This window comes from Lynx rufus, unplaced genomic scaffold (assembly GCF_022079265.1).
Source record: "Lynx rufus isolate CCGP_SWC_20201006 ecotype Redwood Valley unplaced genomic scaffold, mLynRuf1.p SCAF_18, whole genome shotgun sequence".
NCBI lineage: Eukaryota > Metazoa > Chordata > Mammalia > Carnivora > Felidae > Lynx > Lynx rufus.
Window position 1 is genome coordinate 12,645,002 of NW_025814832.1, and position 15,306 is coordinate 12,660,307.

Sequence of the window (15,306 nt, forward strand, 5' to 3'; positions counted from 1 at the left end):
ATAATTTAGATAGCAATATATTTGGTCAAATTAAAAACAAAAATAGGCCATAAATCATATATGTGTATGTTTAAAATACATCTCACAGAATGTTTTTTTGTCTCATTTTATTATTTTTTTTTTTTTAATTTTTTTTTTCAACGTTTATTTATTTTTGGGACAGAGAGAGACAGAGCATGAACGGGGGAGGGGCAGAGAGAGAGAGAGACACAGAATCGGAAACAGGCTCCAGGCTCTGAGCCATCAGCCCAGAGCCTGACGCGGGGCTCGAACTCACGGACCGCGAGATCGTGACCTGGCTGAAGTCGGACGCTTAACCGACTGCGCCACCCAGGCGCCCCTTTTTTGTCTCATTTTAAATATTCCATTACAAAAGATAAAATCAAAACAAATAATAAACATTCCATTACAAATGTGTATTGCTTTAAGTAAATCCAGTATGTAAAAATATGATTAAGACAAATATAAGATTGTATGATTTATCCTTTCAAAATTTTTATTTTATTTTATTATTTATTTTCATTTTTTAAACAAATTTCATTATTTTTTTTAAGTAATCTCTATACCCAGTGTGGGTCTCAAACTTACAAACTTGAGATCAAGAGTCACATGCTTTACCGACTGAGCCAGCCAGGCACCCCCGTCCTTTTTTTTAAATCGAAGTACAGTTGACATGCAACGTTAGAGTGGCTTCAGGATACAACACAGTGATCTGACAATTTTACACAATATGCTATGTTCACCACAATAAGTGTAGTTCCATCTGTCACCATACATTATTACAATATTACTGACTACAGTCCCTATGCTGTACTTTTCAAGCCCATGACTTATTTTGTAACTGGATATTTTGTACCTCTTAATATCCTTCACCTATTTCTCCCATCCCCTCAGCCTGTAACTATTAGTTTCTCTTTGTTTATCTGTTTGTTTTGATTTTATCCTGTTTATAGCTACCTGCTGATCACAATGAAATGCACTTCAAAACACTCACCTCATCATAGTGACTTTTTGCAAATAGTAGTGCACACAGTTCTCCATACAGTGCAGCTTTGTTTGCTTGCTGGCCATGTTTTGAGAGTTTATCCATATATGTCTGAGCTAACTTAAACGTCTCTTCACCCAAGTGATATTTGCAGTTTCCATTTCGCACATGAAGCAACCTGTAAAACCAGAAATAACATTCCTCTATTTTTGACATTTCTAGCATGGTCCTCTCACAGATCGCTACTTTAGTAGTACCACCCAAATGAGTTAAGGAAACTAGATGTAAGAAGTACGGGGCAGCACTGGAAAATAACCATCTGGCCCAAACCATGACTGACTAAAGCACACAAAGAGTTGTCTCTTCCCAGAAAACTACCCATGATTAATCTCATCCAACTCTGATTCTTTTTGTTCTTTAAATATTTTGCATACTTTGTGCACTCAGAATGTGCTACATCTAACCCTTAACTCTTTTTGTTTCAAATCCAAAAGTAATGCAGTCTCATTATAAAAAAATTGGAAAACAATGAAAAAACAAGATCAACATGAAATACTATTACCTACCATTACTTTCCATTCTTTTGTTCTAGTTTATTTGTGCAATACTTGATTACTAACTTTATCTCATGTTGCTTCATAAATGCTCATTTTTTGGTTATCTTTCCAGTAAGGTAGGTTGACTGAAAATAGTGGTATTGTCACCTATTTCTTTTATAACCTTTATCTTCTATGGTGGAAAAACACAGTTCTTTACACAAAGTAACTGTAAAACCATGTACACTATGTAATGATATGTAAGAGTAGCAAAATGCATTAGGTCAGATTGTGGTACCAACAGACTACATACATCTGTATAGACTATGCAAGACAGAACAGTGAGGACCTGACATATATTTATGTATCTATTATAATGCTGGCTAGAACTTTATGTGCATGTATTATGCCAATACAATCTTCTGAAAATGCTCAGCCCTGAGAGGGAACAGGGTATAAAAATCATTTGAAAGAAACCAGGTATGGAGAATCTGGGAAGGATTCTTCAAGAATATAAAAAACAGATATTTAAAATTTATTTTTTCTAACTATACCAAAAATATTAACAGATCAATGACTCAGAATGAGAAACATGTAACAGTCTTCTAATCGCTATCATTTCTTTGTACAGTCAGGGAAAACAGATGGAATAACTTCAAATGAACCAAGACAACTCAATAAGGTGGCAAACAGTATACAATGCCAGTGTGTATCCTTCCAACATTCTCCATACAGTTATCTGCTTTTAAAAAAGACTAAGACCCTCCAGCAAAATAATATACTAAGGTTAACCAAAGATTCTGAATTTTTTATAACATCAAATTCAAACATAAAGCAGAAATAAGCAGTCATTTTCAGGCTTTCCTAGAATGGAGAATTGAATGGATTTATATATTTTTTTTTTTCAACGTTTATTTATTTTTGGGACAGAGAGAGACAGAGCATGAACGGGGGAGGGGCAGAGAGAGAGGGAGACACAGAATCGGAAACAGGCTCCAGGCTCCGAGCCATCAGCCCAGAGCCCGACGCAGGGCTCGAACTCACGGACCGCGAGATCGTGACCTGGCTGAAGTCGGACGCTTAACCGACTGCGCCACCCAGGCGCCCCTGGATTTATATTTTTAAGCAGAAATATAAAAGAAAAAAATGTATGTTTTGGTATACATTTCAAGTAAAAAAATTTTTTCAATGTTTTATTTTTGAGAGAGAGAGCATGAGTGGGGGAGAGACAAGGAGGGGAAACAGAGGATCTGAAGCAGGCTCCAGGCTCTGTGCTGACAGCAGAGAGCCCAACGCAGGGTTCAAACCCACGAACCATGAGATCATGACCCAAGTTGGCGTCAGACGGTTAACTGACCAAACCACCCAGCATCCTGGTATATAGAAAATTTTTAATGCTAAAGTAAGTGTACTGATACAGAAAAAAGAGACAATGTCAATTGACTGCCAAATTGCTATTCTAATGGTCAAGTAGTTAGCAATGATCCCTGTCACAATGGAAACTACGCACAGGAAAATAGAACTGAAAACTAGTAAAAGATTACTGGAAAAAGAAATATGCTGGTTGATATGATAAAGTTTTGAGAGACTCTTACAGTCCATTATTGACTGAACACCTATTATGTGCCAGTCATTTTTCTAAGTGAAAGGGATGCAGTGGTAAATAAGACCCTAAGGAGATTCACTCTAGGGGGAAGGAGTATAGGATAGGCAGACAAACACACCAAAAAATAAGACATTCATTTAAAAATAAATGCGGGGTGCCTGGGTGACTCAGTCAGTTAAGCGTCCAATTCTTGATTTCAGCTCAGGTCATGATCTCATGGTTCTGTGAGTTCGAGCCCCGCATGAGGCTATCTGCTTGGGATTCTCTCTCTCCCTCTCTCTGCCTCTCTGTCTCAAAAATAACAAATACACTTAAAAAAATATAAATGCTACGAATCTTATAAAAATAGGGTAACATTATCAGGAGCTTCCTTTTTTTTTTAAAGATTTTATTTTTGGGGGCGCCTGGGTGGCGCAGTCGGTTGGTTAAGCGTCCGACTTCAGCCAGGTCACGATCTCGCGGTCCGTGAGTTTGAGCCCCGCGTCAGGCTCTGGGCTGATGGCTCGGAGCCTGGAGCCTGTTTCCGATTCTGTGTCTCCCTCTCTCTCTGCCCCTCCCCCGTTCATGCTCTGTCTCTCTCTGTCCCAAAAATAAAAACGTTGAAAAAAAAAATTAAAAAAAAAAAAAAAAGATTTTATTTTTGGGGCACCTGGGTGGCTCAGTCAGTTACGTATCCAACTCTTGGTTTCATCTCAGATCGTGATTCCAGGGTCATGGGATTGAGCCTACACTCAGCGTGGAGCCTGCTTGAGATTCTCTTTCAATCTTTCTCCACCCCACCACCTCTCTCCCCCACTCACTCTTGCTCTCTCTCAAATTAAATTTTTTTTTTTTTTTTTTTTTTTTAAGAAATCTCTACATCTGGGTGCCTGGGTGGCTCAGTTGGTTGGGCATCTGATTTCAGCTCAGGTCATGATCTCGCAGTTCGTGAGTTCAATCCCTGTATTGGGCTCTGAACTGACAGCAAGGAGCCTGCTTGGAATTCTCTCTCCTTTCATCTCTGCCCTTCCCCTGCTCACTCTCTCTCTCTCTCTCAAAATAAATAAAATAAACATTAAAAACAAAATAAGAAATCTCTACATCCAATGTGGGGCTCCAACTCACAACCCCAAGATCAAGAGTCACGCTCTACCGACTAAGCCAGCCAGGTGCCCCATGATCAGGAACTTCCTAAAGAAGGTTCTCAGGGTAGATATGGAAGAATTCTCTTGAGAAGCTAACATTTGAGTTGATACCTAAATGATGAAGAAGCAATCATGTGAAGGTCTGTAAGGAAGCATGTTTCAAACAGAAGGAATAACAACTTGCAAAAGCCCTAAGGGAAAAAAAATGTGGCACAATCAAAGAACAGACAGAAGACCAACATGTCTGAAGTATTATGAATAAAGGATTATGTAAAAAGAGATGAGAAACCAGGGGTGTCTGGATGGCTCAGTTGGTTAAGCATCCAACTCTTGATCTCAGCTCAGGTCATGATCTTAGTTTGGGAGATCAAGCCCTTAGCTGGACTCTGTGCTGACAGCATGGAGGCTGCTTGGGATTCTCCCTTTCCCCTTCTCTTTGCCCTTCCCCTCCCTCTCTCTCTCTCTCAAAATAAACAAACTTAAAAAAAGAGAGAGGGGGCACTTGAGTGGCTCAGTCAGTTGAGCGTCCAACTTCAGCTCAGGTCATGATCTCACATTCTATGGGTTTGAACCCCACATCGGGCTCTGGGCTGACAGCTCAGAGCCTGGAGCCTGCTTCGGATTCTATATCTCCATCTTTCTCTGCCCCTTCCCTGCTCATGCTCTCTCTCTCGCACATTCTCTCTCAAAAATAAATAAAACATTAAAAAAAAATTTTTTTAAGAGGAGAGAGAGATGAGAAAGCAGAGATAACAAAGATTTAATAGGGCCTTGCCAGGTCAGGGTAAGGAGTTTTGGCTGTAACAGTGAGATCTGGTTTATGCTCTAGAACAACGCTAATAGAATTTCCTGAAATATTCTATATCTGCTCTGCTCAATCTGGTAGCCACCAGCCACAAGTGTCTACTGAGTATCTGAAATGTGCCTAATGTGACTGAGGACCCAGTTTTTAACTTTAATTAATTTTATAAAGTTGTACATGGTTAATGACTATATACTGGACAGTGCAACTCTAGAAAGACTCCTCTGGCTACAGTGTGGAAGATGGATTATAATAAAGCCAAGAGTGAAAGGAAGACAACCAGGACAGAAGGTATTACAACAGTCCAAAAAAACCCAAAAATGACCTTGAGAAAAAAGGATGCGTATTAGAGATACAGAGTTGGTAGTGATCCAAAGGGTTCAATGAGGAAAAGGTTAAACTCAAGCACAGGCTGTAAACTTACAGAAGGAAAAGAACAGTATTCACCTTTCATTTATACAATACTAGAAATTGCATTTCCAACAATATTCACTATATTCTCACTAAAAATAAACTTCTAGAAATTATTTAATAATTGGCATATGATGGGGTATCAAACTAAATATTTTAAGCCAGAAATGCACAGCTTGATATTTTCTCCACTTCCTGCTGGTTGTCTACTGAAACAAAAGGGCAAATTAAACATATGGAGACTCTTCAGGGTCTGTATGTCCATCTGGGCTGACACAGAACAGGATGAAGGATCCAAGAAACTTTTAGATCCAACTGAGGATCCAATTTTGCCTTAATATACTCAGTCTAATGAAAAGGCAGGTTCTCAAGGTTCTCCAAATGTGGTTCTACAATGTAAGTATAGTATTTTATTATCTTTTAAAAATATTTTATTTTTAAGAGCAGTTTTAGGTTCACAATAAAACTGAGAAGGTACAGATTTCTCATATACCTTCTTTCTCATAGCATGTTATTCTTTTTTAATGTTTTGTTTTTGAAAGAGGGCGCACAAGCAGGGGAGGGGCAGAGAGAGAGGGACAGAAGATCCAAAGCGGGCTCTGCACTTGACAGTTGCAAGCCTGATGCAGGGCTCAAATTCATGAACTGTGAGATCACGACTTGAGCTGAAGTCAGACACAACTGACTGAGCCACCTAGACGCCCCTCCCATAGTATGTGATTTTTATGAGAAAATACATTTGTATCTACCTGATCAACAGCTATTGTCAAAAGCAATTACTATTTAACTGGTTAAACTATTCACTGTTTGGAAGGAAAATATACAAGTTTAGAAGTCATTAGCTTATGAATATATTCATGTTAAGACTGAGCAAGATGGGGCGCCTAGGTGGCTCAGTTGAGTTCCAACTCTGGATTCTGGGTCACATGATCTCGTGGTTCATGAGTTTGAGCCCCATATGGGGTTCTCTGCATCAGCACAGCCCACTTCAGATCCTGTCTCCCTCTCTCTGTGCTCCTCCCCTACTCGCACATGCGCAGGCTCTCTCTCATTCTCTCTCTCAGAAATAAATAAACATTAAAAAAAAATGTCAAATCAAATTTTGGGACAGAGAGAAAACTTACATAAAAATACCCATAACTAAATGTTACATAGAAAAAACGAAGACAGTAAAAAAGAAGAGTTATTTCTAGCCTTGCCTGCCTTTCCTTTAAGTACATGTTAAAAAATGTATTTTTAAAGAAAATAGTTATTTATAAATAAAATACTAATCTTATTACACAATTCTAGAAATGTAAACAGGGGTAAAAAAAATAAACACCCAAGAAAAACATGTTTTTATTTTCCCAGCATCCAGTGCCTAGCACAGTTTTGGGTACACTGAGGCATTCAATAAATAATTGTTGAGTGAATGAACACACAAGCTCTACGACATAGCAAAAATATATATATATAAAATAGGGACACCTAGGTGGCTCAGCTGGTTAAGCATTCAACTTCAGTTCAGCTCATGATCTCAGGGTTCATGAGTTTGAGCCCCACATTGAGCTCTCTGCTGTCAGCACAGAGCCTGCTTCAGATCCTTTGTCTCCCTCTCTCTCTCTGCCCTTCCCCACTCTCATGCTCTCTCTCTCTCTCCCAAAAATACATATATACATACATACATACATAAAATATACAGTCTGGTTCATAATATTCAAATCTAAACTAAGATGCCCATAGCAAGTTAACTATATTTTGGTGATCAGAGATAGGAGGCCAGACTAATGAAACTATGACAAACAAATATAACCTCTGAGGTTTGTCCAATTGTTAGGAGTATACTTATACAAGCTAAAACTATAAAAGCCACTAAGGACCATTACAGTAGGATTTGTTCCAACTTACCTCACACAACATTCTACTGCACGAAACCAATGAAGCATCTCATCATGTAGAGTACACAACTGAAGGCAGGACAGAAAAACTTTCTCAGCATCACTGTACCACCCTGCATCTGAAAGAAAGCCACCTAAAGGACAAGAAAACCAGTAACTTTAAATAATTTTAAATAATTTAATAAGTAATTTTTAAAATAATTTAATAAATCACTTGAAAGCTAAAATGACACGCTTAAAATTAGTATTATCTAAAATGAAAACACCCGTAATATTAAAGTCCTGTGTTTAGCCCAAAACAAAGCTACTGTGAAACAAAAAACAAAACAAAAACTTTCAAACTAGGGGGATTAGATCAAAGTTGAGACCTTGAATAAGGAGTCAAGAGTTTTAACCCTCTAAAAATACTCTATACTCTAAGAATTGACATTTTCCAGTTAATCAGCCATATATTTCAATAATCCTAACATTTTCAGTCTCTCTATACCCAATCTCAAAGAACATCTCAATAAAGCTATTATTAAGAAAATTGTCTCCATTGTCTCCAAATTGCGGTAATTTTAGGATCAAGACCAATAACTTAACTATGAGTTTGTTAGAACTTGATTCTACCTGCAAGATATTTCTTCAGTCTGGCTCATTATAACAACCAGACATTTGGTATAAATGCTTGTGGAGCTGACAGAGGACGTCAATGAACACTAAAAACTTTCTGCCTTTCACTTTGGTTGATACTGAAGTTGTTCTACAGATTTTTACATAATCATCTAGGACCAAAGGGATGTCAACCTTAACATTCATCAAGATCACAGATACTCTTTTGCTAGAGACATTTTTGGGGGACAATTCTTGGTTGCAGTTTTATTCCGTGGGACTATCAGAGGATAAATTTCTTTTCAGGAAAAATGTTCTGAAGTTCTTCCAGCAAACTGTCTATGACCACTACAAAGAATTATTCTAAGATTGAAGGAAATGATCATGAAAATTTGTTAGCAAAGAAAGTGTATGTGCATGTGTAAGAGAGCTAAAACAGGCATGTGCACACATTAATGTAAGGAGTTAAAAGTGAAAGGTAGTCTGTGTTGATGGAACAGTCCTGTATCTTGATGGTAATGACAGTTATATGAATCTTTACATGGAATCAACTGCATAGAAACATACACACACGTGAGTACATGTAAAAATTGTTGAAAATGCAATAAGGCCTGTAGTCTACTTAACAGTACTGAACTTGGGGGCACCTGGGTGGTTCAGTTGGTTAAGCGTCCGTCTTTGGCTCAGGTCATGATCTTACGGTTCATGAGTCCGAGCCCATCAGGCTCTGTGCTCACAGCTCAGAGCCTGGAGCTTGCTTCAGATTCTGTGTCTCCCTCTCTCTGCCCCCCTACCCCCCACATATCTCTCTCTCTTTCTCTCTCTCTCAAAAATAGACATTAAAAAAATTTTTTTTAAATAGTGTTAAAGTCATGTCAATTCTTGGTTTTGATATTGTCTGTGAATCTATAATTATTTCAAAAAAAAATTTTTAAAGAAAGTAAAAAGAAGGGTAAGTAACAACTTTAATAAGTAGTTGCCTGAAACATACTTATCTATGTAGATTTGTAAAAAATATACAAAATGTTATGCAGGGGTGCTTGGGTGGCTCAGTCGTTTAACCGTCTGACTCTTGATTTCAGCTCAGGTTATGATCTCATGGTTCATGGGTTCGAGCCTCATGTCAGGCTCAGTGCAGACAGAACAAAGCCTGCTTGGGATTCTTGATCTCCATCTCTTTCTGTCCCTCCCCCATTCACGCTCTCTGTGTCTTTAAAACAAACATTTAAAAAAATTTCTTTTTAATGTTTATTGCTTATTATTTATTTTTGAGAGAGAGAAACAGAGCATGAGTGGGGGAGAGACAGAGAAGGACACACAGAATCCAAAGCAGGCTCCAGGCTCCAAATTGCCAGAACCAATGCAGGGCTCGAACTCACGAATGCGAGATCATGACTTAAGCCAAAGTTGGCTGCTTAACTGACTGAGCCACCAGGCACCCCCCAAATAAACATTTTTTTTAATGTTACACAAAATTTAAACAGTATTTTTCTCTGTATATAACAAAACCTTCTCAGACTCCTTCCCCATATGTTTTCAGTATTCTTGTAACATCCCATCAGGAAATACAGGATTACCCTCATTTTAGAGACTGAAAAACTGAGGCCTTAAAAGGATTAAGTCTCATGCCACAGCATATGGTAAGCTGGTGAAAGAGGCTGGAGGCAGCAGGACATGTTAGCAAAACATGTGGTAAGGAATTTATAGATGCAGGATTCTAAACTTTTAGTACACTACCAGCTATGTGACTTGAGCAAGTTCTTAACTTTTCTGAATCTTTCATTTGTAAAGTGCCATTAATACCATCACACCACTGGAATGTTATGAGGATTTGGAAAATATAACATTTAAATGCCTACTTTAGTGTTTGGCACAAAGTTAACATTCAATAAATCACACCTAATTTTTCTGATGTTTTTCTCAACTTCCTTATGTAGACTTTGGGAATGTTCTGGTGTAATCCTTTATCATTAGTAGGTTTAATGAGTCATGTCCTACAATAAAACACTCCTCTATTTTACTATTACTTACCTAAAACAAAGCCAACCTGAATGGCTTTTTCTTTTACTGCAGCATCAGATTCTGCTATGTAAGAGCACCGCCTACTGAATGAGTAGGCCAAGACTGAAGCAACTTTCACACCATGATCCATCAAAGCCTGGAAACAATGATGAAGCAAATGTCTGAAAGAGAAGAAAAGATTATTTTATAAAGATAACATATTTTACAGTTTTAGAAAGTGCTAGCTTGATTTTTATTTTTTTTTAAGTTTATTTATTTATTTTGAGGGAGAAAGAAAGAGAACACATGTGCATGGGTGTGCACAGGTGTGTGCAAGCAAGCAGGCAAGGGGCAGAGAAAGAGGGAGAGAGAGAATCCCAAGCAGGATCCATGCTGGGAATGAAGGGCTTGAACTCACGAACTGTGTGATCATGACCTAAGCCCAAATCAAGAGTTGGACACTTAACTGACTGAGCACCCTGGCGTCCACTAGCTTTCTTTTTAAAAAATAACATTACCATTATTTTCCAAGATGGAATAAGATACAAAAAACTTTCTGCCTTATGAATTATGAGGCCATAATAATCCATAATTTAGCCTAATATTTTTATTCAGTAGATCACTGTGTGTTCCTGTATGTGTAAACAAATGTCAATAAAAAAGAATAAAACTAACTTTTCTTTTTTAAAAATTATTTGAGAAAGAGAGAGAGAGAGAGAGAGAGAACACGAGCAGGGGAGAGGGGCAGAGGGAGAGAGACAGAATCCTAAGCAGGCTCCACACAGTGTGGAGCCTGACGTGGAGCTCAATCCCACAACCCTGGGATCCTGACCTGTGCCAAAATCAAGAGTCCCTGAGCCGAAATCAAGAGTCAGATGATCAACCAACTGAGCCACCCAGGCGCCCCTAAAACTAACTTTTAAAAACCAAATGATCTTATAATTCAATAATAACCCAATTTAAAAATGGGAAATGGATTTGAATAGAGATTTCTCCAAAGAAAGTATACAAATGACCAATAAGTACAAGAAAAGATGCTCAACATCATTAGTCATTAGGGACATGCAAACCCAAATCACAATGAGATACCACTTCACACCTGCTAGGATGTAATCATTATTCTAAAAAAGTGATGACAAAAATATGTAAAAATTGGAACTCTCATACATTGATGGTAGGAACATAAAATGATACAGCCACTATGGAAAACAGTTTAGAGTTTACTAAAAAAATTAAACAGAGTTATCATATGTATACACCCTTAGTTATATACACAATTGAAAACATATGCCTACACAAAATCTTGTCCATAAACGTTCACAGCAGTATTATCATAATAGCCAAACAGCCAAAATGTTCACCAACAGATGACTAGATAAATAAAACACAGTATATTCATACAATGGAAAATTACTCAGCCATAAAAGGAAAGAAGTACTAATACAAGCAACACCATGAATAAACCTTCCAAACATTGTAAGTAAAAGAAGCCAGTCACAAAAGACCATATACCATATGATTCTCTTTTCTAGAACAGGTAAATCTAGAGACAGAAAATTGATTAATGGTAGGCTGGGGGTAAGAGGAAATAGGAAGTGATTGTTAATGGGTACAGGGTTTCTTTATGGGGTGATGAAAATGTTCTAGAATTAGATGGTGGTGATGGTTGCAAAACCTTGTGAATATACTAAAGACACTGAATTAATTATATAATTTAAAATGGTGAATGTGGTGGTATGTGAATTATATCTTAATAAAAAACTTTTAAATGACAAAATTGTAAATACCAGAATCACTGCTTTGGATAAAGGGGAAAAAAGTCAAACTACATGCTTTTAGTTTCACAAATACATTAAACACTTACCAAGGGATTTTGACTTGGTGAAAGATAACCTGAGAGATGAAAGAGAGGTATTCCACTAAATCTTTACAATGGCTACGTTTAGAATTGTATAGAGAAATTTAAATTCCAGAAAGGTAACCTTTTCTTAAAGAATGCTTTTTTAAAAGTTTTGCTATAGCCTTCTTTTACCAAAATGAAGTTCTCATTTATTTTACAGATTAATTTTAATTATTCAACTAACCAAAAAGTTTCTCTACAGTACACAGGCCACATTTCAAAGTTACCTCTAACAGCGAAATTGTATTATTTACCTATTATTTTCCTCTCTCAAATACAAAATCCATGAGGAAGAGATGTTGTAGAACTTATTCACAGCATCTTGAACAGTACCTGATTTGTACTAGGCATTGAACAAGTATATACTTAGTTAATTTGTTGAACAAATAAAACAACTTGGCAATATTCATATTAGAAATTAGCAGTATTTTGTAAAACTATATTCTTATTTTCCTAGAAGTGTGGGTTAGGAAAAAGAAATAGCATTTAAAGCAAATTTCAGGAAGAATGCTAAAGAGAACAGCAAGTATATAATCAAAGGCTGTGTCGTCTATACTTGTATGTGGCTCCACCACATGTAACAGCCAAAATGGGGAAGATGAATTCAGTCTCCTTTTCTTGAACACAAAAAGCAAGGTGGTAATGATGGTTTCACAACAATGGGTAGGTAGGTACTTAATGTCACTGAATTGTACACTTAAAAAGTTACAATGATAAAATTTAGGTTATGTATAGTTCACTACAATTTTTAAAAAGTGTATTTACCTTTTATCCAAAGCTCTCAATACTTTAGCAAAAACTTCCAATTCACAAAATTCACTGCCCAGTTGACATAAGCGTCCCTGTTGGTAAAGCTGAAATGAAAAATAAAAAAGGTAATTAAAAAATTTTAATTTAATTTTAATTTTACTTTAATTATACTTCTAGATATAATTTGATGGACTTAATATTTAATGAATTTAATGGGTACTACCCAAAGTCAGTATGATTCCACAGCAATAGTAAATTAACAAATTTTTACAATTCATACAAGACATTTTAATAGTTGTATATAAAGTTAAAAATTAACATTTAAAATTAATTTAATTTAAAAATTAGTATCTGGTACATGTTAAATTCTACAAAGTGCTATACACTTATTAAATAAACATAAAAAGTTATGTTCAAGAAACTTTTAAAATTAACAGATCAAGTCTAAAGTAATCCAGGATGGGGGGGGGGGTGCCTGGCTGGCTCAGTCAGGAGAGTGTGCAACTTTTGATCTCAGGGTTGTGAGTTCAGGCCCCACATTGGGTAAAGAGACTGCTTAAAAATAAAATCTTAAATAAATAAAGTAATCCAGGATGAAAAATAAATAAATTAAAATAATCCAAGATGGCAGGATTTCTAATCATGTCACAATCCCTTACGCATTTTGCCTGACTTTTTAGAACTTCTTTTAAAAGTAACATTTTAACAAATGTGTTCAATGTTTATCACAAATAATATATGCACATGGTTAAAAAGAGACAAATACTACTGTCCCTCCTTCTCCCACTCCAGCTTCACCAAATGCTTTGAATTTTTATATGCTATATAAATATAGTGCCTTAGAAGGCTGGAATTTTATCTTATTCACTTTATATTACACTTAACTCTTAGCTCAGTTTACAGAACAGGGGTTTCAAAAAGACAAGATCTAGAGTTCATGTGCCAAAATGGGCCAGTTAACTTTGTGCTGGGAAAATATACTACAAACTCAATCAACTAGTTCTTGGGCATAAATCACTAGTCACAATGGAAGCCAGGTCAAATTACATAAGTATATTAATGCAAATCAATAAGGACTGCTGTGAAAAATCTGTAACAATTACCGAAGAGAAGAGATAAGGGCTACCACATGCCCAGGAAGGGGAAGCAAAATGTTATCTTCACATAAAACGGTTGGATACTCATTAACAGTAAACTTTCGTAAGGAAAGATTTGCTAATTTTAGCGATGATTATGTTTTCTGCTATAGTCAGAGCTTCTGGGAATGTAAACAGTAAAATTCACTATTATTAATCACTGTCATATTTACTTTGACTATTAACCAACAGAGAATAACTCAGAAAATAAAGTTGAGAATGTATGACCTAATCTGTATTTGGAAGCTTAACAATGTGATAAGTTTTTATCTAGGGCAGAAAAGTAAATCTACTTATCAAAATAAATATATACACACACTCCCAAAATGGTATAATACAAAAAAACCTCACTTCTTACCAAAATAACTTATCATTAGCAAACTTAAGGCTTAGAATTTCTTTAAGATAGGAGAAATGAAAACAAGTTATACAACCTTTTTGCCTGTACTCACCAAAGACAATTAAGCTTTGTATACATTACAACTCATCGTATGCCTTTAATGACTGAAAACTGGTACATCTTACTAAATGGGATTTGAAATTAAAATTCTGAAAAGTTGCTTCCTTAGTTACAATGTAAACATGCCCTTATTAACACAAGCCCCTCCCCCTTTTACTCTGTTCAATTTTTCTAGCTAAAAATGGGTTCACATTTAAATTCTGGGAAGAGGGTAATGACTTAATTGTTTCCAATTATCCTTACCAGGTTTATCCAAAAATGCAAACTTAGACATTCTGTGAATGGGATTTATGGATACTGATCCAGAATAAAAATAGCATTTAATTCTTAAAAAGATCTAATATGTGCCAGGCATTGTTCTAAGTGCTTTACATAAGTAACTCACTCTATACTTTCACAGATAAGGAAATTGAGGCATATAAAATTAAATAACCTGCTCAAAATCATGCAACTAAAAAGGGGTAAAGCACAAATCCGGCCCCTGGCAGTCTGTCTTTACATCCATGTTCTTAATAATGTACACTACACTGCCTCTTAAAGATAATCTATCAGGAAGGAAGAGTATATATAAAAAGAGTAATTTTTAGCTTGGTTGGGGGGAGTCGGATGGGCTAAATGGGTAAGGGGCATTAAGGAATCTACTACTGAAATCATTGTTGCACTGTATGCTAACTTGGATGTAAATTAAAAATAAATAAATAAATAGATAAAAAGGGTAATTTTTAACGTTTTTATAGAAGACTTAAAGATTTATTCTTTCATAGATTCATACAGCTTATAGAGTAGAGCTTGGAGGAAACTGAGGCTCCAGATTCCTTGGTAAGAATTCTGATTAGATTTTTAAAAATCTGACTTATTTAGGGGGTGCCTGGGGGCTCAGTTGGTTAAGGTAACGATTTTACAGTTCGTGAGTTCGAGCCCCACAATGGGCTCTGTGCTGACAGCTCAGAGCCTGGAGCCTGCTTCAGATTCTGTGTCTCCCTCTCTCTCTGCCCCTCCCCCGTTCATGCTCTGTCTCTGTCTCAAAAATAAAAAAAAAAATTAAAAAATGTTAAAAAAATTTTTTTATAAAATTTTTTTTTAAATCTTACTTCAGTTCATTGTTAAGTGTTTCATATTATATT

The 15,306-nt window shown here is 36.4% G+C and overlaps 1 protein-coding gene across 1 annotated transcript in view; it reads right to left on the reverse strand.

The window, feature by feature from the left end:
• The window catches only part of APPBP2 (amyloid beta precursor protein binding protein 2), a 52,225-nt gene that overhangs the window by 18,701 nt on the left and 18,218 nt on the right, over nucleotides 1–15,306 (reverse strand). The window contains exons 2-5 of the mRNA XM_047080907.1: nucleotides 12,602–12,690; nucleotides 9,967–10,118; nucleotides 7,352–7,475; nucleotides 995–1,163 (exon numbers count right to left, since the gene is read on the reverse strand). Of these exons, the coding sequence (XP_046936863.1) occupies nucleotides 995–1,163; nucleotides 7,352–7,475; nucleotides 9,967–10,118; nucleotides 12,602–12,690 (534 nt within the window). The remainder of the gene's footprint in view (nucleotides 1–994; nucleotides 1,164–7,351; nucleotides 7,476–9,966; nucleotides 10,119–12,601; nucleotides 12,691–15,306) is intronic.